Source organism: Papilio polytes, unplaced genomic scaffold (assembly GCF_000836215.1).
Source record: "Papilio polytes unplaced genomic scaffold, Ppol_1.0 DF822733.1, whole genome shotgun sequence".
Classification (NCBI taxonomy): Eukaryota; Metazoa; Arthropoda; class Insecta; order Lepidoptera; family Papilionidae; genus Papilio; species Papilio polytes.
In genome coordinates, this window is record NW_013526471.1 from 1,741,578 (window position 1) to 1,764,934 (window position 23,357).

General features: G+C 34.4%; 1 protein-coding gene across 2 annotated transcripts in view; it reads right to left on the minus strand.

The window, feature by feature from the left end:
• Positions 1-212: 212 nt before the first annotated feature.
• LOC106105720 (serum response factor homolog) overlaps positions 213-23,357 on the minus strand; it is a 171,273-nt gene continuing 148,128 nt past the window's right edge. The window contains exons 3-6 of one of the 2 annotated variants that reach the window (XM_013286148.1): positions 3,462-3,586; positions 2,799-3,052; positions 2,507-2,690; positions 213-1,852 (exon numbers count right to left, since the gene is read on the minus strand). In XM_013286148.1, coding sequence (XP_013141602.1) covers positions 2,515-2,690; positions 2,799-3,052; positions 3,462-3,586 — 555 coding nt within the window. In that variant the 3' untranslated portion in view covers positions 213-1,852; positions 2,507-2,514. Of the gene's footprint in view, positions 1,853-2,503; positions 2,691-2,798; positions 3,053-3,461; positions 3,587-23,357 lie in introns of both variants that reach the window. The other variant, XM_013286147.1, reaches the window with a different exon arrangement.

Here is a 23,357-nt window from a genome sequence, read left to right on the forward strand (position 1 = left end):
CCCCCTAAGTTTAATGGCGTGAAAATATATAGCCTAAAGCGTGACGTAAGTGTGGGGCTTTATATTAAAAAAATAATATTCAAAAATATGCTGTAATTGCTGACATCTTAGGCAACAAAGAAGTGTGTGTTTACGCTTTATTATAATAGTATAGATTGAAGTCAAATTCAATGATTAAAATAAAAAAGGATAAGTATAAAAAAAACAACAAATAAGTATTTATTTATTTTAATATAAAAGAAAAAAAGGAACATTAATCATTATAGTAAGAGAAAACAATTCATTACAATTACGCAGTCAGCGAGAATAGTTGTAAGTTAATTAAGGACTGAAAACATTATAGTTGACAGTACAACGAAATGAAAAACTAAAATAAATGCGTGAGGGCGGGAATACACGTTTCAGTAAAATGGTACAGTAACTTGCATGTCAGTCCATAAGAACTACGTTTTAATATCGTGCTACTTTCATTCCATGTCATACTTTCGCTAGCATGGGCCAGGTAAATACTTAGAGGTGACAGGTAAATGAGCCTACTGGTATGTGTATTCCCGCCTTAAAATTAAAACTAGCCAGTGATCATTAAAACAATCATAGACGAAGACCCGACTGATGAATAAAGTTACATCTTAAACAGAGGTCTCGTCGTAGCTAGGGTTGTAACGGAACTCCGCTTTCGCATCCGCTAGTGCGGATCGCAAGTAATAACTCCGCATCCGCATCCGCTTCCGTTATTTCTTATGCGGAGTTATAACGGAGGTTAATTTACGTCTTTAACACGAGTGGGGCGATTAGGTGTCGTCAACTAACTATAAATGTTATACATTAAATTATCATAATAAACTGTACCTTGTAATTATGAACCAATCTGTATTTTGAATTGTCGTAGTTTTAGTATTTATTTCTTTAATAAATCGCAATTAATATTTTATTCTTGACCTCCGTTTCCGCTTCCGTTAATCTCCGCTTCTGAGATGAAGCCCTTCGCCTCGGCATCCGCAACCGAATCCGTTAAAATGGCCTCTGTTACAACCCTAGATGTAACTATATTCATTACATGGGTCATAAATTAAAGACCGACACATTTGAGTACCATTAAATAGAAAATAATTACTGAAATAATAGAAATAGTTGAAGTAAAACCAGCGGATTTATGTAGTTTGCTTTACGATATCAAAACAGTTCAAAAATATTTCCAATACTCGTTATTAAAAAGTGAGATAAAAAAGTTTAAGTCAAATATTAGATTAACAATGCTTATTAGAATACAAATTAACATATTTTTGAAACAAGAAACAATGTTTTCGTGTTAAAAATTTCGTAGGTATAGTCTATTTTGAAGAATATTAATGAAAAAAACCTTTTATCTTTTAAATGAGAAAGTTAGTAATTTGTCTGTATATTTTTATATTTTTTCAAATGAAATATGTAAAATAAAATGTGACGGCCCCCTTAAATAGAATTAAATAAATAAAATATTAGAGTCGTTTTGGTATAAAAATACTCTATGTTATTACAAACCATTATTAACGTGGATTTTCACTGCCAAAAAACATGTACAAAAACGTCTTGTTACCTTTATGTTTTAATCAGTTTTCTGTCAGTGAGAATCGACGTTTACAAAGACTTATCATAATTATAATAAATTAAATTTTGTATACGCGACTTGTTCGTTTTTCTTACATTGTATATTGTTGGCAAGCGTTTTATGGAATACACGAATTCAGTTATTTTTAAGTATTCATTTCGTACAAACAATACAAGCTAACTTTTCTTAGCATCAACATCTATACTTTGGTAAATAAAGAGTTTAACTTTCAAGTTTAAGTAATGCTTCTAACAGCTCGCATCTGTAACAAAAATACATTTAATAAACAGGAGGACAATGCTTTAATCTACGTTCAAATATTTTTATTATATGAGAAAACTAATCTGAATTAAACAGAGAAACAATAGCTGCCCATAGACATCTGACCTAATCCGGTAATAATAATGAAGTAACGGCACGAGCCGAGGCTCCCGAGGAAGCCCTTGATCATAGTTACTCATAATCGAGGTTTAGGCTAAGCGCCATCTATGCTCGGTCACCTCAAGGCAAACAGTGGCCATTCAGTCACAAAAAATAGACATCTAAAATCACAGATGCGTTGCCTACCCTTAATCGACGGAGGGGACGCATATAAAGAGGATATTTCCCCTTCCTACGTCCCTTACAACATCTTATCTACTTTATCTTATAAGGAATTAAAATTAAGCTTTCGGGGCCTCACTAATACATATGTGGGTTTGTATAAATGTCTATTGAATGTCGATATCTAGAAATATGAACTGCAGAACCTCTTGCTCACTGCGACGGATAGCAGGAAGTCAACCAACTTGCACTATGCTAGACTGATTTTCTAAGGTCTAATCACGCCTAACTTAAAGAGCCCCTACAGTCCCCAACCTCTATGGTCCCTGGGGTCCTTACTTATATGAGTTGATTAAAGGTCTTATATTTTACCATTTTTATAGTTATAGCGCCTTTCTATCTGTAGTGGTCAGGTCCTGTAACTCACTGCTGTCATCGCTGGATGCAGGACAGCCGTTACTGCCCGCCCCCGACCCCGCAGCGCCGGCCCCAGCCCCAGCAGCCGCCATTGCCATCGACAGCGGGATCGTGATGAACTGTGGCTGCCCTGATGACGACGCTAAGAACAAGAGAGAAGCTAATGTAGAACTAAAAGTTAGACTTAGAAGTTATTCTTTGAAAAGACTTCCTTCTGTTTGAGCTATAGAGCTTTAAAGTTATAACTTACCGCCTTCTTGTCCTTGATTGGCAAGACCTAAGATAAAACTATGCGGGTATCCCATTGCCAAGTTGCCAAGTCCTAAGTTAGTGCCGAGTCCGTCCAGGCCAACGCCTGCCAACACGCCAGAGTGGTAGAGCATAGCACCCCCTGGTAGGTTGATCTTTGGCATGCTTTTGGCCAATGGTGATTGACTGGATTTACTGCTCTCCGGTTCTTGGCTGGATGTGGAGGTTGAAGGTAAATGATCCTTTGTTAGTTCCCTGTTCAAGAAATAGAGAAAATAGATATGTTATTTTACAATAAAGATAACTATATCTAAGTTTAAAGAAACGAGCCAGCGGTTACTGTAAGTCGCCAAAATAACGAGGAGACCGTTGTCCGTTTCCGCATTTGCAGATTCGTTACCTGACTTTATTAACAGAAGGGACGCATAAAAGTAGATGTTTCCTTTACCTATGCGTCCCCTTCCCGACAATTCAAATTCCCATCCTTGCCTTGTGGGAAAAAAGGTGGATCTTTACCATGAAGAGACTAAAACTAGACTTCCGGCATCCTTATCAGACTTCAGTATAGCTTCCACCTGACCCCTGTCTTGTATACGGTCGTCGTATACTACCAAGCGAAAGATGTCATCCCGGGTCCACTATGTATAATAGCAATAAGACATACCTATTGTTGATGCGTTCGAGGTTATCTGCAGGCATCCAGTCATGCGCGTGCGCCTTCTTGTCCCCAGGTGAGTCTGGCTCGCTGCCGCTCTCATCACCACTGTCTCCTGATGACGCTGGCTCCTCCTGTTAAAAGAATATATTAAAACATAAGGAAACTTCTAGCAAATTGTAAAATAAGTGCATAGAGCTGGAAAAAACCGGACGAAACTTTTCTTTTTAAAGTGCTTAATGTTTAGTTTGATTTTAAAATTTTAAATAAAACTTTTTTTTAAATACATAAGGGCTTAGCTGTTGTAGAACAAATTCTTGTTATCATGGTACCATCTTAAGTAAAAAACTGAAGACCGCAAAGAGTATTTCAAAAGTGCCTTCAAATAAATTTTCATCACCATCACCAGCTCACTTTATGTCCCCACCGAGGGGTTAAGCCCCACCCTGAGTAAGGTTTGACTAGGCCATAGTCAAGCACTCTGGCCCAGTGCGAGTTGGTTGACTTCACACATATCTTTTAATTTCTTCGCCGACAGGTACAGGTTGCACGATGTTTCCCTTTTCTGTTAGAACGTCGGGTAAATTATGTACATATTAAAATTCGAAAAATCGAAAATATCAATTAAATTTGTATAATACAAATATTCTTTGTTTCACCTATAAAGGACAGGCAGTTCGTATGAATCCAAAAGTAGGAAGTCGGTACCCGGTAGCGATGTTTAAAATTAGGCTATCTAAGATGTGCGCTATCTATAGTGCTGTCCACAGTAGGCGCGATCAAAGAAGGTATCACTATAAAGAAAATGCAAACAGAAATTTAAGCACGCGTTAGATTCTTCAAATATTTAGAGTCTGAGAGTCGATTTGTTTTTTTTATAATTGACAAAAGTCTATGAGGAAAAGAAATTGATTGCCCTCCTTCTTTAACTTTGGAGTGTCGTGAACATGTAATATACTACTCTGAATAACAATAAAAAACAGATTTATAATACTACCTAATAAAATGACTTACTAGCATCCGCGCAATTATAATAATTATAATAGTAATTAAAAAAAAAAGTAAGCCTATGTGTTCTTTCAGACTATGTTCTACATGTGTGTAATTTTTTAATTCCGTTGAATAGATTTAAACATAGTAACTAATATCCATCCATACAAAATTTTGCATTTATAATAAGTATAAAGTATGTTTAAATTTAAGTTATCATTTTTAATTGTCAATATAATATTTATGTTATTGTTTCAATTTAATTAACATGAAAACTACATAAATAAGTTAATGTACAGATGATTTATAACTTAAAGCATATTAATACTGATATGTATGAGAAAAGCCTACAAATTAAAACTGAAAAAAACTACTTGAATCAACAATCGTCGGCAATGCACCTGCAATAAGAGTAATGAAAATATATCATAAAATTATCATTTGTAACAAGATAAAGCCACGCCTCTTTACTATTTATGGTTTAAACTTTTTCAGAGACTCTATTTTACTATTCGATATATTTCATAAAAAAAATACTCAATTTTAATTAATTCTTTTTGCATATTCGGATCAGTAAAAAAGATAACCTTTAGGGTGTACCTTAGTAATATTTTTAATCCATCAATGAATTTTAAAACAAAGAGAATGTGCAATTAACATATTTTACTTTGAAATAAAACAGAGTACATTTAAATGTCAATACATAAAAAAGTCGTTAGTGTCAACCCTAATCGTATTTTTGTTTTTTTTTTTATTTATTAGACAAAAGCATAAATTTAAAAGTACAATAAGAGACGTTATAAGTGGTACAGAAACCCACAGGATTTATGTGTGACCACTGGTCGCTTAGTTTATAGCATATGAAAAATAATAAAAAAAATTTAGACTATTTTACTCAAAAAGAACGCTGTTTTTCAACGGTGAAAGAATTTGAAATCGGCCCAGCAGCCCCCGAGCCAATCCAATGCATACAAAAACACAAATCTCTCCTCTTTATAATATTAGTATAGATTATTTTAATTTACGCATTACATATTTGTTGTTTTAACAGGGCCGATTTCAAATTAATTTTACATTTTGATGGTTTTTTAATTATTTGTTCGAGCACAACGCTGTCAAGGTCGTTGCAATTTCATACCTTGTACATAAGTAATCCGGATCTCGGAAGCTTTACTATCGATTCCGAATAAAATAACCAAATACATCAAAATATCTATCGATAACTTTCAGGCACAACACTATTCAAATCTATTTTATAGAATAGGGTTGTAACATTTTGGTATAGCCTATGTTATAGTGGTAGTGTTGCTAATGGCGAAATAGTTAAAAAAATAGTTTGGGAAGCTATTAAATACAAACATTAAAAAATATTATTTCAGTAAAGATCACACACCTTAGGAGTATACATTAAGTTACTTTTCTTTTTTGTAGTGAGTTTAGTTTTAGTTTTTAATTTTTTGTCATGTAAAACTTTTATTTTTTATTATAATGTTGTGTTAGCCTGTAAGTGTATCCATGATATTGTGTTTTAGTTATAATTACTTTTTTTTCTTTATAATATCAGTATAAACAAAAAAATAATAAGTATTTTTTAAAGTGTTAAATATGTAGCCGGATCGCGTGCTTTTTGTTAATTTTTTAGAATCATCTGCATTTCTGCTTACACCATAAATCGATATCACGTGCAGTGATACTTATTATAACTTTAACGTGTTACAAAGTATCAAAAACCTTACCGCTTTCTGAATACATAATCAAGTATAAAGCAAAGTTGAAATAAGTTTTTAAACACGAAAGAAAAGTTTTCAGCAATAATTACTTATGGGAACAGAGAATATAAAGAAAATTGTAAGAAATACATAATTAAATGTAGACTTTTGATGGAATATTTCGCGACTTACATTTAAATCTGAAAACTAAATGAAATCTAAAAGACAGACAAATCACAATTTAAAAGGTTTAAAAAGATTTATTTATAAAGTTACAAAATTTGTTTTAACACAATTGTGGTCGATCGCCTGGTCCCTACACTAGGCTCTAGGCCCGTTTTGTAGGTGCCAGGGTTCTTCCGTCTTAATGCTAGTTTTTTTTTAAATGACGCAACAAACCTACCAATTTTTCGCACTCCTAACTTTTCACACATTTCTACAGCCAACTGGAATTTTGCCACCGTAGATTTAGATAACCGCCATCTTATAGTATCCAATATAGTTTTCTAACTGTCGCTTGCGAATCGTAAGTTGCGACTTCCTGCGCATAAAATTAAAAGAGTAATAAAAAACACTATGTTTTTCACACATAAACTACATATCTAACGGTGAAAGAATTTTTAAAATCAGCTTAGTAGTTTTTACGTGAATACAAAAATACAAATCTTAGTTTAGTTAGACAATTTGTATTCGAGGTCAAGGAGACCCGCGGCGGCGTGTATGTTCATGAGGATAATTAGACGATATCTGAGGATCGCGGGGCAATTGTTAATAAATGCCCACAAAGGATGATGCCCAAAGCTTCGGCGCTCTCGATACAATCGGAACTTAAACATATACGAACGATTAGTGTGGATACGTCTCATTGTTGTAGCATTAATAATAGAAAACTGATAATCAATAGAAGTAAACATAAAAAGTGAATAGAATATATAAATGATTAAGAAAAGCGTGACGACTGTAATTAATTAAACATTACTTTTAAATCCTACAGAGTTTCGCTTAGAAATTAAAAAAAAAAGATTAAACCGGCCAAGTAATAACAAGATAAAAAAGCTCCATAAGTATTAATTATTACATTATTAATTTAATAAATCGTCTGATGTTCTATTGAAAATACTGAACATTCAAATCCATCATTTATATTACAGTTAAAGTGTGTAATTACATGTCAAACAAGCAGCAGTGTCACCAATATAATACATTGCCTTATACCAACTAACAAACACACGTAGGCGGTGCCTTTGTAACCCTAAATGAATATACGCTGACATATTAAATAAACGTCAATAAAGTAGGGCATGTCCACGTTATGACATACAAGTCAATAGCGCGTGGGCGTTACCTTTATTCTCCGCCGCATTTAATAATAATCACTAACTACCGTTTAACGCATTCGGTACCAGTACATCTGATAAGCGGCTAATTGTACGGTGCAAGCAAAACTCTTCTGAAATCCTAACGAGCTGCGTCTTGAGCTGCCGACCCTATCGGTAAATCACCTCTCATTAGCATTGCTTACTTAGATGATAGTACTTTTTGTTCAACGTTATTTATCTGGATCTCATTGTGCTATAAGTTTTAACAATTGTATAAAAAAAGTTAAAAGAGCATTTACTTCGTTTGTGAATAAAAAAATTTAGAGATGTCGAATTTTTTTTTTATAACATGAGGTGGCAAACGAGCAAGCGGCCACCTGAAATCGCCAAAATGGCGGAGCCAACGCTGCCCATAGACTTCCGCAATTGCAGATGCGTTGCCTACCCTTATACGACGGAGGAGGAGACGCACATAAAGAGGATATTTCCCCTTCCTATGCATCTCCTCCACCGTCTAATCCACCTTCTCTTCCCAACCTCTCCTTATAAGAAAAGTGCGGTTAAGAGAAAGGGACTTAAAGAATTATGGACAAATCAATAAACAACTTTTAAAGGAATTTTCTTTATGAAAATTAAATGAGTTATAGTAATAAAATTTCCAAAAATATCCTGCTCGAAGGACCATTTACATATTGAGTACATTTAACGTATTTTATTGGAACAAATTTATATTAAGTGATTGAAAATTATATTAAATCATGAAAATTGAATAGTAAACTACTAAAAAGGTAATGTATACCATTTTCGGATGCCACTGGACTCATTGTCCACTTTCTAACTGAGATTGCGCAAACCTCATTTGTTAATAGAAATATAATGAGTCAGATATTGTCTTTGTTTAGGAGCTTGTTTTGAAATCAATAAACTAACGACTTGGCGGTTTCCGATTTGCAGCATTGTTGGTTTTGAAGTCTAATAAATCTAGATTATTATAACTGATAATTCTGTTTTAATTGGCAATCTTAACATATATTAAATAACTCTAAACCAAAAATATTAAACTATTTCCAAAAACTATTTTTCCATTAGAAAGCTACATTATCCTCCATTTTTTATACCCCCGAGGGGGCCCTAGTAGCACCTGCTGCTATTGCCGGAGCAGCAACCATGGTACCTAGGTACCTTTTAACAACTATCTTTTTTTTATACATATGTATATGCATAATATAAATATATACACACATACACATACATACATATTACATGTATATATCTATATTTTACTTATTTATTCATTTTTTTAACCTCCAATATTGTAAGCAATACTGAATATTAGAAATTTATTTTTAATCCCACACGAAAGTCGAGCATAAGCTAGTCTTACTTACCTTAGCTTAGTAATATAGAAAATTATAATTCCTGTTTTCATTTTATTTTTACTTAAAGGTCGTTGTTAAATGCATTTCCACTACTAAAACGTGTATAAAAACACGCAGAGAATACAAATCCATCTCATTGAAATATGTAACTAAAAATTATACTAAGTATCTCTTCCATTCAATCAAACTCATATGTCCAAAAAAAAAACTTTCGTATGCGAATTGGCAACACATTGTAAATCATTATTCCTCGGTCCATACAAATGTCCGTACATACAGCGGGACCCACAAAACATGTGTATGGCCGAGAATTCCTATTATATCGGCCGGAATGCATCGCCTTGATTTTGAATGGTCTCTTATTATGCACCCATTTACACCAGGTCCTGTGAACACAGATCTACGGACATCTAGAAGAGACTTGGATTTAAGGTTATTCCACAAAAACCCAAACGATTTTTGAAGATTAAGTAAAGCTTGTAACTAAATTAATTTGGATTCGGTAATACTAAATGCTACATCAAAGATTTTACTACACAAACAACATGGTATTATTTTTTATGAGGACATTTCTAACTCACAATGCAGCTGATTTGAAAATCAAATGTTACCAATGTTTTATCAAACTACTCCTATTGGAATTAATTATTAAGATAATTTAGAAACGCTTTAATGTTATTAATTGAAATTTTTTTTTAAGTTGTACTTTCAGTTAATAAAGTGCGCTCAGTTTTCTGTCGCTTCCATTAAATCTTACCCTTTGCGAAAAAGATACGAAAACAGTAGGCCAGAGCGTACGATACGCATCTTTTGCGGTAACAAGCCCCTTGTTGCTGTCAATCGTGCTAATGTCCGCGCTGCGATTGTGTTTGTTTGTTTGTTCGTCTGTTGCCAGATTTTTATACATACAGGATACTTTGTTTACGTGGGTGGCTGAAGTTTTACATGCAATTTACATAAATTTTTTTAAAAATCGAATTCACAGCACTTGAATGATGAATTTATTAATGTTATCGGAAATCTAAGTGGCTTTTAATAATGAAAATACAGTCATTAGGAAATCCTTGTTAAAAATCTAGTCGTGTACAGTGAATACCAACTTTGATGGACCTCTATTCTTTTTTTTTAATTATTACAAATTTTACAGTCTTTACAATTGTCATAGGTTGCTCGTTTTCATCTACCACCACAACTTTGACCAGAGTATAAAATTATTTTATACGCGTATATATGCCAGCGTAAGCTTTAAACTCTATTGCAATTATTTGTATTAATACCTAACTCCAATTTTGAATTTCAGAGAACAAAGACAAAAATTCAGAGTCGACATTTATTTTAGTCGATACCTACAGTCATATAAAAATTCGTTTGCACGCTAGTACTATCCAGTCTAGTGAGTGTATCCGATGTTTATCATGGTGACACGTGTCTTGAGTCCCAGGTTCGAATCCCGACGTAGATAGCGATGATGTGACATTTGAATTTTAAACTCGAGCCGCTGGGTGGCGAGAGTGCCAATTATACCAACACTGTTTTATTTCTTCTTCAATCTGGTAGATAAATTGTATGCAGGTGTGAATAAATAGGACCATTTTATATTTAAAGTGAGCATATAAAGTTACAGGTGTAATCGTGCGTTTCCACTGTGGTAATAAATGCACAAAACTTTCTATTGAAGTGATACCAACGTCGTATCACAATTGCTTTATTTTTTATTTAAATTTAATATTTATTTTAGCTTATATTATTCAACGTTTTCAATTTAACGTTAAGGTATATTAATGTTAAACTTTGTGCAAACTTTCCCGCCAATTCAAAATAATTGAACCGGAAACTATTACTTTGACCTCGCGCCGGAAATGCGACGTAGAATTTCTTAATTAATTCACGAAAATATGGGAAGGTAAATTCTAATTTACACGTTTTAATTTATTTTAACATACTTAGTTCTTTGTAACGTAAACCTATTAATAGTGCTTTAAATTCTAGTACACATTAAGTATTTTTGTACGCTATTTTGCTGCCATTACGTCCCTGTATTACGTTTAATCTTTACTATTATAATAAAGCGTAAACACACACTTCTTTGTTGCCTAAGATGTCAGCAATTACAGCATATTTTCGAATAATTCTTTTTTTAATAAAAAGCCCTACACTTAGGTCACGCTTTAGGCTATATATTTTCACGACATTAAACTTAGGGGGTAAATATTTTAGATAAAACACTTATGTGGTAAAGATACCTTAAGTTGCTGCCAACATCAAGAAAGCAAAATGCCATAGTAAGGTAAATGGTATTTTAACATTTGCAATTGATAATTTGACACATAACAATAAAATAACATTTTCGTAAGTTTAGGCGGATGAAGTCGCAGGGGAACAGTTAGTTATAAATAAATAATTAAACGTATTGTCCAAAACATTTTTACCTAGAGTTTGCCGGCCGAAAAAAAAACTGAACGACATTAGAATATTAAAAAAAACTAGACTGTAACAATCGAACTTATTTGCAAAAACAAATCATTTTGAATTTCGAATTACAATTCAACAATGAAAAGGTTTCTCGTACAGTGTCATATATCAGAGCTGGTAGGACATTGCCGCCCGGATCTCTGTTGATACCGATTAGAGCACAATAAGGTGTCGTAATTTCTGATGTTAATAACATTATAACAGGACATGCTCCGTTTTGGTACCAGGTTAGGAGAAACGGGAGCGGGCATGCGACGAAATAGTGTAACTGAGAATTTTGTGATTTCAATCATCTTTACTGAACTTTATTAAACCGAGAGTTTGTTTATATGTCGCAAGTATTTTAAAAGTGATCAAGAGATCATTAAAGAATCTAGGATTTTAAAAAAAAGTTTATCGAATTTATGAAAAATATACTATAACAACCATATTAAAACGATTAAGGGCGTGTCCCACCATTGGCTGATAGAGGCTCAGATAGCTTAAAAAAGACGTCACTGAGGTAAGGGAACAAAATCCGATATTTCCGTCACATATTTTACACGTTAGATTGTTATCAGAAAATTTACAATTTGGTGGGACAGGCCCTAAATATTACAGCACATTTTAGTAAGGATTCTCTTTAATAAAAGCTTATTTATACAGATTTTCTGTAGCGTAAAATTAAATCTTTGATGTAAGGCAAATTTATTAATGCGAGGTTTTATTTATTTTCGTTAGGACCGTCTGAACCCTTAGTGACGGGCGGATTAAAAAAAAACTACTTCTGTCGGTTAGTAGCTGACCTAGTTTGTGATCCGATATCGCTTTGTTTTATTTCTGCTTTATAGAGTGGTTTTTTAAGGCTGGTTTATTTTTATTCTATTATTGTAAAGAACTGAAATGACAGACTATAAAAAACAATAAAACCAGTAAATAGTACTTTACGACTACATTCTAATAATTTAGAAAGACCGATTGTTAAACAAAATGGTTTAATTTTTTTTTAATGTCGAGTTACATCAATTTGCATTCGGACCGTATTGCACACGGAAGTCTGGTCTGCGCGCACAATGGCCGGCGAGATGAAAGCATGAGGCATTTAATATGCCTCACGTAATCCCCACTAATGGTAGGCCCAGCTCGCCTTACCTTTGTCATGAGCTTATTTACCATTGCCCTACCTCCTACCTACCACAGTAAACACTTGATCTCTGTATTGTGAAAAACATACGAATGATTCAAAAGTAACATTAGGCATTCAACCATTGTACATTAGAAAAAAATGTAATTATTATTCAACCCTATTGACTCAGTATAGGAAGAATCGACAATCAAAACGCCAATAGCCTAATGGTTCGGACTACCGATTTTGCGGTAAAAGTTTCGAATCCCGCCATTCGACTATTGTCGTGAACCATAACCTAGCACAAGCCTAGAGCTTAGTTGGGATGGTTAAAGGAAATATTAGTAAATTTACGAAAATCTACTAAGATTATATAAAAAAGAACTATAGTACCGAAAAATGCCAAAATCAAAAACAAGTCAATCATTACAAGTCACGTAAGCGCCAACAAGGAGATGATATCAATCTAAAATTTAAAACGAAAGACACTTAAAAACAATATTTTCCGAGCATTAAATCTTTCAAAGGAACCCGTATTACAATAACGAAGGCCGAGACCTCTTGAGCGATACTTACAAAGGGTAATGTTAAGCGATTTGAGGGGGCTCGTTTACCCCCGTCTGCGGTAGTCGGTGAAAACTCTATTTATTCTGGAAAATTTCCTTGATGCTTAACAACGAGCTCTTGTGCCATCTTTGTTATTTTAAACTGTTATTTGAAGAAGAGAAAGAAAATTTAGATAAAACACGATTGCCATATTCAAGTTATGTTCTTAACAGTGGTAGTGCCCGCTTTAACATCTTAGCACTGTAGGGCCGGCACGCACGATGTAATACCACGACCACACACGAGACAGGCGTGAAATGGAAGCAATTCCGCGTTTCGTCTGATGAGTGTGGTGCCGGAGTCTTAATTTTAGTCCCTTCCTCTTTACCACCCTTTTCTTATAAGGAAAGGATGGGAAGAGGAAGTGGATTTGACGGTGGAGGAGATACATTTGAAGGGGAAATATCCTCTTTATGTGCGTCTCCTCCTCCGTCGGATAAGGGTAGGCAAACGCATCTGCAATTGCGGATGTCTATGGGCAGCGGTCGCTTCGCCATTTTGACGGATTCAGGTGGCCGGTTGCTCGTTTGCCACCTTATGTTATAAAAAAAATGTTCACTAAGTTTCATAGTGTAATTTAAGGCGAGGACACTGCTAAAGTATTCGTCAAGCTCGGCCGTAGATAAACGTGTTTGACTATAAGTAGATACACGGGAGTCAATGTGTAGGTTCCGACAGTGAATTTAAGATTACACGAACAAAAGGTTAGGGTAATCGAACACGCTCGCGCCCGCGCCCCAGATAAACAGTTCACACTCGAACGCGCTGTGGTATGTAGCTGCTTCTAATAAACAACATTTTAGAAATCACGTATTTTTAAAAAAGTTCTTCGTATAACAGCATTACTAAATGTAAATCTCTTTTTTAAGACATTCATTTTGTTCTAGAGACAATTATACGAACGAAATAATAAATATTACAACCTAACTATCTAATCTTGAAGATGAGTAGTTCTTCTAATACAAATGTTCACGTAACATGATCAGATAACGTTAGCACCGGCTTTACGGCTATCAACAATGTTCATAACTTTTTACAGGATACGGGCCAAATTGTTAACCTTTCGCGACGTCGGTTAAAACAGCTACATACCAGCTTGTATTCGACACGTGGGAGAGTGCGCGCGCCTCAGGGCTTGATCCTCGGACGTTTATCGCTTGTTTTCAAGAGCCAGACTGAAAGCTATGATCCTAACTGTCTGCACGTTATCGCCTCGCGTTCACAACTCGTGCTTGTACCGAGAGACCAAGCAAATAACGTACGAACGGTTACCATTTGTGCCTACCCTTAAATAGAGGTACACGAGAAATTAATTTAAAATTCATTTATTGTCTATAGATTACTCCAGCATCTAGGAATTTCCTGAGAGCCAAAAAATATAACTTACTATTAAATTGCTAACGGCCGAGTACTGAAACGAATCTTAAATAGTTCGCTTCATAAGCGCCACTTACATCATAATAGACATCAAAATTTTAATGAAATTTGGATTTCAAGCGTGACCTCATAAGTTAAGAGGCTCACATATTTAAATGTCATATAAATATTCGGCCGTAGAGCTGCAGGTTACAATAACGTTGTATCTTACTAATATTATAATTGCGAAAGTTTAAATGGATGTTTATTAGAGTTTGTAGCCTAAACTGCTGAACGAATATCAATGAAATTGTGCATAGATGTAGAGCATAGTTTGGAAGAACACATAGGGTACATTTTTTAATACCACGCGGACGGAGTTGCGGGCGAAAGCTACCAAAAAGTATAAAAGTAGAATACCGTTTACATTCTTAACAGTGAAATCAAAATCGTGCCAAGACTTGATTCAGCTCGGTTGATTTAAGGATGTCTGCAGAGGGCGCGGGTGACCGCCGCGGGCCGGCCGCGTGGTCACGCGCCTTCCGACACTCGCAGCATCCATTACGCGAACCATCTAACTCCGTATAGATTCAAACCATTTGTCAATCGGTTGTAACGATAGTAGAATGTTGCCGAACTCTTGGGAATATTGAGAGTTTAAAATGGTATTGATTGAAATCTCCAAAGAATTTTATACCAATGTGCATTATATAAAATTCTATGTACTTTATTGGTTTTGGTATCTTTAAATTATATCTTGGTGTCTCTGGAAAATAAAGAATAAAAGATTCAAGTATCCAAAACTGCAATGGTACTTCCAGAGAAAGGAAAATTCCAGAATTTCACTGAATATTATTACCGTTTTTAGTATAACGCTTATTAAAAATCTATCATTGTTATATTTTAAAGAATATTTATTTGGTACTTTTGTAATGAATAAACTCCAAAACTATTCCAAAATGCCTTCATCATTAAAACACATGTAACATAGGCATATTAACATAGTTAATTACTAGATATTTTAATTCTGCACCAACAAAGTCGAGTAGTTAAAATGGTGGAAACAACAATCTGTAGATAATCCCCTTATTAACACAAACTATACCTTTATCCATCATAATTCTAACCTTAAAATTAATATATTCTGCATCCATAAATTATTTAATCTCAATTTTGAACCTTTATGTTCCATTACTGTGGTTAAACTCAATTAGTTAGCGGGTCGGCAGCCTGTTGGCTTAATGCATCATACATCGACCGCTCGCTTGCACTAGTTATTACAATTATAATTATAATTAAAGCTTGCCCGGTAATGGATACTGTGATTGTGTTATGCTACGGATTTATAATCGAGTTTAGATGATCCATTGCAATAACTTGTATATAAATTTTGCTAATTGATCTTTGAAAAAAAAAATCATCAACTAGCTTCCGAATGTTACTCCGTCTGCGTTGAATTAAAAAAAAGTATCCTATGTGTTCTTATAGACTGTCCTCTACATTTATACCAATTTTAAACAAGATCTATTCAACCGTTTAGGCTACAAACTCTAACAAACACCCATCAATCTAAACTTTTGCATTTATATTAGTAGGATTGTAAGAATATTAAAAACTAGCTTTCGCCCGGGACTCCGTCTGCGTGGAATTAAAAAAAAACTAAAGTGGATAGCCTGTGTTCTTCCAGACTATCCTCTACATTTATACCAAATTTCATAGTTATTTCGGTCAGCCGTTTAGGCTACAAACTTTAACAAGCATCCATCCATCCATCTTAACTTTCGCCTTAATAATATTAGTGTGATATAAACGTCCATCCTCGTGTACTAGTATTTCCTAAACGACTACCAGTTACGAGAAAAAAAGTAACCATGAAAACCAACCACACAAAACTATCTAAATTCCAACCTATACTAGCTCAATTAATTTCTGGATATACTGAGCTGGATCTATGCAAAAACAAACTAAACAATACAGCTACCGGCTTTACACCGTAGCGTAACAAAGAGCAGTTCATCTAAATGCAAATCGGCATGTCGGTCTGAACGCGGCCGACTGATTGCGGTGGAGGTGAATAGGTATTGAAAAAAGTCGTTTCATAAACCAACAAAGGAATAACGCATGAGTAGAGAACAGACTCTAGTTGTGGAAAAAGAAACGCGTAAAGTTACAAACGCTGCAGTAGAACATATTTGATTGTATAAATATTGAAAATACCACATTTTATCAAAAACTATTACTTTCCACTACGAATACTCCAATTAAAATATACTGTCTCACTTATTCCTTTATAAAAATCTGAGATAGCAATATTCCCGTAAAACGAATATCTTATAGGGCCAAAAGATAAATTACAATTTATAGAGACATACTTTACCTACTAGATTTCGCCCGCGATTCCGTCCGCGTGGAATTAAATACAATAGTAGCCTATGTGTTCTTCCTCATTATGTTCTACATTTATGACAAAATCATCGAGATCCCTTCAAAAGTTTAGGCTTCAAACTTAAATAATCCGTTACTGTACTTAATATTTTTATTAAAATACTAGCTTAAAAAAAAACACAAGTATGTAACCCACGTGTTTTTCCAGACTATCCTCTATATCTATACCAAATTTCATCGAAATCCGTTCAGCCGTTTATTCTACAAACTATAACAAACATCCATCTAAATCGCATTTATAATATTAATATGATATGCTTCTAAAATAGAGTATCACTGAAGACTTACTTCTTATGTATATTTATTACAGAACCTCATCCTACCATCATCACCAGCTCACTATACGTCCCCACCGAGGGGCTCTGAGCCTACCGTAAGTTAGGACTAGGCCTAATCAACCATGCTGAACTGAATGTTTTCCTTCACCGTAAGAACGTTGGGTAAATTATGTACATATGAAAATTTGAAAATCACATTAGTACATTTCGGGATTCGAACCCAAGACCTGTAGATTACAATACATTAAACCACTGAGCCACCGTCGCTTCTATAAAGGTTGATAAATAAAAAGCTAACACCCCCTTCCAGTCTGCCAGTGTCAGTCTCCGCGTTTGATTAATATCTGTCAGTGTCACTTTTGACACATGTCACTCCTATTACAATGTCATGGGCGCTGGGACAAATATGGCCACCGATCGTGTTAGGAAGTCATATATTTAATGCAGGTGCAACTCTTCTATAGAATGGTAAACTATAATATATAGAAAAAAGTTTGAATAGTGAAGTATGGATGTCAAATGAACTATTGTACGTAAGTGACGTTTTTTTAGTTTAGTAGATGTTAGTGAAAAAACAGAAATAAGGTACTAACATGGTAAGAACCTTCTTTAAGTTAAAGCCAAAACAACAGAAATTCAGTTTTTAGAATTAACTTAGAAAACCCTAATAAATATAATTATACTAATATTATAAATGCGAAAGTTTAGATGGATGGATGTTTGTTAGAGTTTGTAGCCTAAACAGCTTAACGGATCTCGATGAAATATGGCATAGATGTAGAGGACAATCTGGAGTAACACATAGGTACACTTGTCTTTATTTTTTAATTGCACACGGACGGAGTCATGGGCGAAAGCTAGTTAAGTAGTAAACAAACAAGTTCAAACAAAGAATAATCAGTAGAAGGCATTGCACCAAGGACTGTATTGCGAAAAAATTACAACTTATACGCTAAGCCGCGCGCCGGAGCGTCCTGAAGACAAAAAGCGCCCTCTAGTGGCTGATTTATAACATGCGATTTTCCCACGTGCTACGCGGAATCAAACCCGGAACTTTTCGTTCTTGGGAACGATACGACAAGGAACGTGCCGGGTATTTTCTAGTAACCCTAGTGACGACCAATAATTGGCCAGCGACAATAATAATTGTAAATAATTATACTGTAAAAAGCTATCGGATTGTAATAACGATGGGTTTGTTACTTGTTGCGCTGATTACGGTTTTAAATCAGTTTTTCAACTGAGATGTCTCGCTGCGTGTCCGAGATGGTTTTTGCGATCGTGGCAGACTCGATGACTAGTATAGTACGAACTAACTATTACTAGCATTACTGAAATACTCGATTTATTAAAAAGAATTTTCGCTAATTTTTAGACGTATTGACCTCCAATATTAAAATAATAGATACAAGAAATATAGAAACGTAGGACCAAAAAGGAACAAAAACAAGAAAAATCTATAAGTTTATGAAATAGTTTAATAAGTTTCTTTTATACTCATTGTACTTCATATTTAATTTTTTTTACATAAATTAATGTTTTACTAAATTACGAATCGCACATTTAACTAAACAAAGTATATGTTCAAGTCTAGTGATGTAGAGTGTACCATAGACAAGTATGATAGATGGTGAGCACATCACTATCGATCATAGACCACGTCGCTTTACCATATAAAATGAGAAGGTATGTCGCCAACGCGGCTCTCAGGGTTACACGAGAATCTATCGTTTGTTGATAAACTTGCTCCCTGCCAGTTACTTTCTTTAAACACTATATGAAAGATATTTTAAGAAGTAATTTTTAAAACTAAAGGTAAATTAACGTTATGTTTGTTGTTTAGAATAGTTAACTCCTTTTATTAAAACCTAGATATCACTAAAATGAGAAAATGAGATTAAGTAAAATTTTATCATTGCTTTTGTAAAAATTTGTACTTTGTACGTACCAATATTTTGATGAAAACTTGTAGAAAACTCGTCACGTAAACGTTAACTTCGTCACTATTAAATCTTACGCACAAACATTTATTTATATCTTCATAATGCACCTTTTATGTTTTTGACTTTAATTATCGCGAACAAGCAGGCGCACGCGCGCCTCGCGAAATTTGAGCGCGGAACGCACGCATCGGTCGATCGCCTTTCATTTATCCGATAAATAAATATAAATCGTTTTATTGTGGGCACACGTTCCGGGATGGAATCCCGGCTAAGGGCCGAGCCTTAAAAGGGTAGGGAAGCGCACAGTACCCTTTGTATTCGCGTCTCGTCGCGCGATCGCCGCAAAAAACTACGCTACCGTACTCCAACGTACGGAGATTCCGGGGCCTAACGAGTTGCCAACTGCAGCGAATGCGCTGACGGGGTTGCCAGCCAACATAATTAATTTGCTAGTTGTGAGGCGCGGTGCGTGCCCTTTTTTATTCGGCGGCCGCGGAAGCGTTCGGAATTTTGTTTCTTCGATGGTTTTAAATTAGTTAAATTAGTCGAGTTCGACACTTTTATCGGCTAGTTCGACTGATTTGGACCTCGGCATCTGGAGCCCGCCACCGTGCACCGCTCGGCTTGAGCATTAGATAAATTACATTTTTTTGTTAACTTTAACTTCTAACATTTATACTTTCTTCTTGCATAAGTACCTCTGCTATCTAGAAGTATTGCTGTATGTGGTTGGGTCAACATGTATAACTCAAAACAAATCCTGTATGTATTCCCAGGTAACACATAAACTTAAAACTAAGTAAATGCAATTATGCTTTCGTAAATCTTACCCTTTACGTTAAACTTTAAGCCTACATACAAGGGTAAGTAGAGAGATTTACGTCGTTTTTCACTGACCAGTCTTCTATGTAATAATTATTTATAGTACGTATACTGGAAAATTACCAATCACCAACTTAACGTAAACTTAGTATGCACATTTAAATGCCGACTTACTTTTCTAAGATTTCAATATTTATTTCAAACGGGTTGCGAATATTTATGCTATAAAAGGTAATTAGATACCAACATTTAACACTGTTAATTAGCTGGCCACACATTACATAAACAACTCCGATATTTTTAAAAATCTCTTAATAATTTTACAATTCAATTATCTATTGAACGTTATCGATCATAAATATTTCAAGACAAAATCTGCATTAGAATTAAGTTAGAAGTCTCATAATGTATTTAAAATATTACGAAAGATGTTTTCAATAAGCAATAGAATATAAGAATGTTGTATAAAAATACCAATGAGTGTAAACGTATACGGCAGGGGTAACGAACATTTATGCAACAAACTGCCATTTTATTTAAAGAAATGTTTAACGATGTTAGTTGTGCCATCGAATAATTTTGACTGCGATTATTACGTCATTTCCAAGGTGCACCTACTTTAATTTTTTTTAATGTATTTACGGCGACGTGTCCCAAAATATTATGTCGTGTGTCATTTATATCACGCGTGCCAGTAGTTCGCCACCCCTGGTATAGGGTTTTGCATCGGGTCAAAAGAAAGACGCGTAGTAACATGTTCCAGACATTGCAGTAAAAATGTCTGCAGATAAAATTGCTTCTCAAAAGCGAGTCGAGTGCGCGATGAAAAACAAGGACAAATTTCGAACATGATACGAATGAGTCAAGATATTCGAATATCGACCACCGAGGACTTATTACGTTTATCTAACCAAACTAAAAAGGTAATGCCTTAAATATTTTGGAAAAATCTTTTTCTTCATAATTTTGTAACAATGTTCTGTAGGTAATGCCGTCTTATCTATACTATTATAATAAAGCGTAAACACACACATCTTTGTTGCCTAAGATGTCAGTAATTGCAGCATATTTTTGAATAAATCTTTTTTTAATAAAAAGCCCTACACTTACGTCACGCTTTAGGCTATATATTTTCACGCCATTAAGCTTAGGAGGTAAATATTTTGGATAAAAACCCTAATGTGGGAAAGAGACCATAAGTTGATGCCAACATCAATTTATTTTATTTCCACGCTGACGGAGTCTTATTTAGGGCATCGCTAACTACGGCCTTAAGTAGGACTATGCAAATAAAAAAATATCTAAGTACGACTGGGAGAAAGATTGGTAAAAAAGAACTTTTCAATTAATTAGCTAATTTGGTACTTTTGCTACATTTTAATTGTACATTTTTTGTGAATAAACATTTACATCACTATGTTCTGAGAATAAGAACGCGTTTAGTAAGACAGAAATGTTGATCAGAAGTACAGTCGGAGCATTTTACGGTGGTCCACTTATTGCAAAATAGTCTTGTTCTATTAGAGACAAACTTCACCTTTTACAAATAAACAATTAGACGTCAGTAAGGTACAAATAAGATAATAATAAAAAGCAATTAGCCGCGTACTAGTGACCCTTTTTTGTACAAATTTAAAAGCATATTAGTTAACGTTCCGCGTCAATGATTACAAAACATTCAAACGACTGTACAATCAAGGTTACCGCGAGATTCCCTGACTGTACTCAGCGCCCAGCAGTCATACAAGTATTAAAACCTGTCAATAACATAAACAAGCGATTATACACTTTATACAATTGTGAAAAAGTTGAAAATAGCATAGCATATAATTCAGCATAGTAGGCAGTCACCAAACATTTATGATTCCCGCCTATTTATAGGCGTGATAGGTTTCTGAGTTTTTTTTTTAAAACGCCTAACCTTCGTACAATTTTAATCTATACTTACAAAGTGGAAATATATGTTTGTTTGCATTGAATAAGGTATGGAACTATTGAACCGATTTCTAAAATTATTTCTCCGTGAAAACCTACTTTATCTTAGTAACTTATGCTACATTTTACAACAGGAAGGGTGACAGAAAACATATGAGACGGATTTTTCCCACTAAGGCACGGCTGGGGCGGACCGCTAGTCTTTGCCTATACTAATATTATAAAGAGGAAAGCTTTGGATTTTTGCATTTATTGAGTTAACTCAAAAACTTCTGGGCCGATTACAAAAATTCTCTTACCAAAAAGCTGCATTATCAGTGAGTAACGTAGAGTTTTTTTTTTATTTCACGCGGACGAAGTCGTGAGCACAGCTAGTGTTTAATATATTATGTCTTAAGACTGTTTACTGTTTGTGTAAATTTATGACTAGTTGAAAAAGTTTGCATTTCTTAGTGGTATAGATCTAATATTTACCTTCTGTTAAATTTTATGACAGGTTTATTAAAGTGAAATACATAAAAATGTGAATGTATATGAAGAGATTGCATTTAATTTTTTGTTCATGATCTGTCAAACTATGAATGTTTCGGTTCTCTGACGTTAACAAATCTTTGGAGATAAATATTATTTAATTATTATTTTTTAATTTCTAATCCAGCAATTAGAGATGCTATATGAATTTTGCACTAATTTTGATATGATAGTTCAAACAAATATAGTTTCCTAGAGAAGCATGTATAATCCTTACTTGAAAATACATTGAAATCATAAATTTTACAATTAAATACTATTGACAACTTATTTAATTGATACTGTCGCTTTTAACTCAGAGCAATACTTCTCGTCAAGACTCGAGTTACGCGCCAATCTATCCATACTTCTAGTGACATTGACAGCTGTCAGCTAGGGACGTGCCGTTTATGCCGATAATCTAGAGTTGCGCCAATTCTATAGCACGGTACTAATTTTATTCCTAACAATACTGTTAAGAAGAAAATTAGTACCGCGCTATAGAATTGGCGCAACACTAGATTGGCATAAACGTCACGTCTCTAACTGACAGCTGTCAATGTCAGGAGCATCGATTTCGCGCGCGATCCTGAGTCCTGACGAGAAGTGTTGCTCTGAGTTTAAAAACGATAGTATCAATTAAATAAATTGTTTAAAAATACTTAGCATAAATATGTCAAAGGAGATTCTTTAACAATTAATTTATTAAACTCAGGAAAGGTTCTGACCATAAAACTGACGAAATTAATCTACATACAACAAGAACGTAATTGCTTTACGTATAAAACAATTATTAAACACAAACATGGTACGTATTTTACACATGCAAATGTGTATGCAAAATGAAGTCATCACTGGCACCTTACGTTTACCATATTTCAGAAAAAGAAATTCAAGCCTCGACAAATTAAATTAGGCAAATACAGTCTTAATAAAGATCTAAAAAGCGTACTTGGCCCTATTTTGTTCCTTTTATACATTAATGACATTGTAAATATTACCAATCATAAATGTGTACTTTTTGCTGATGACATAT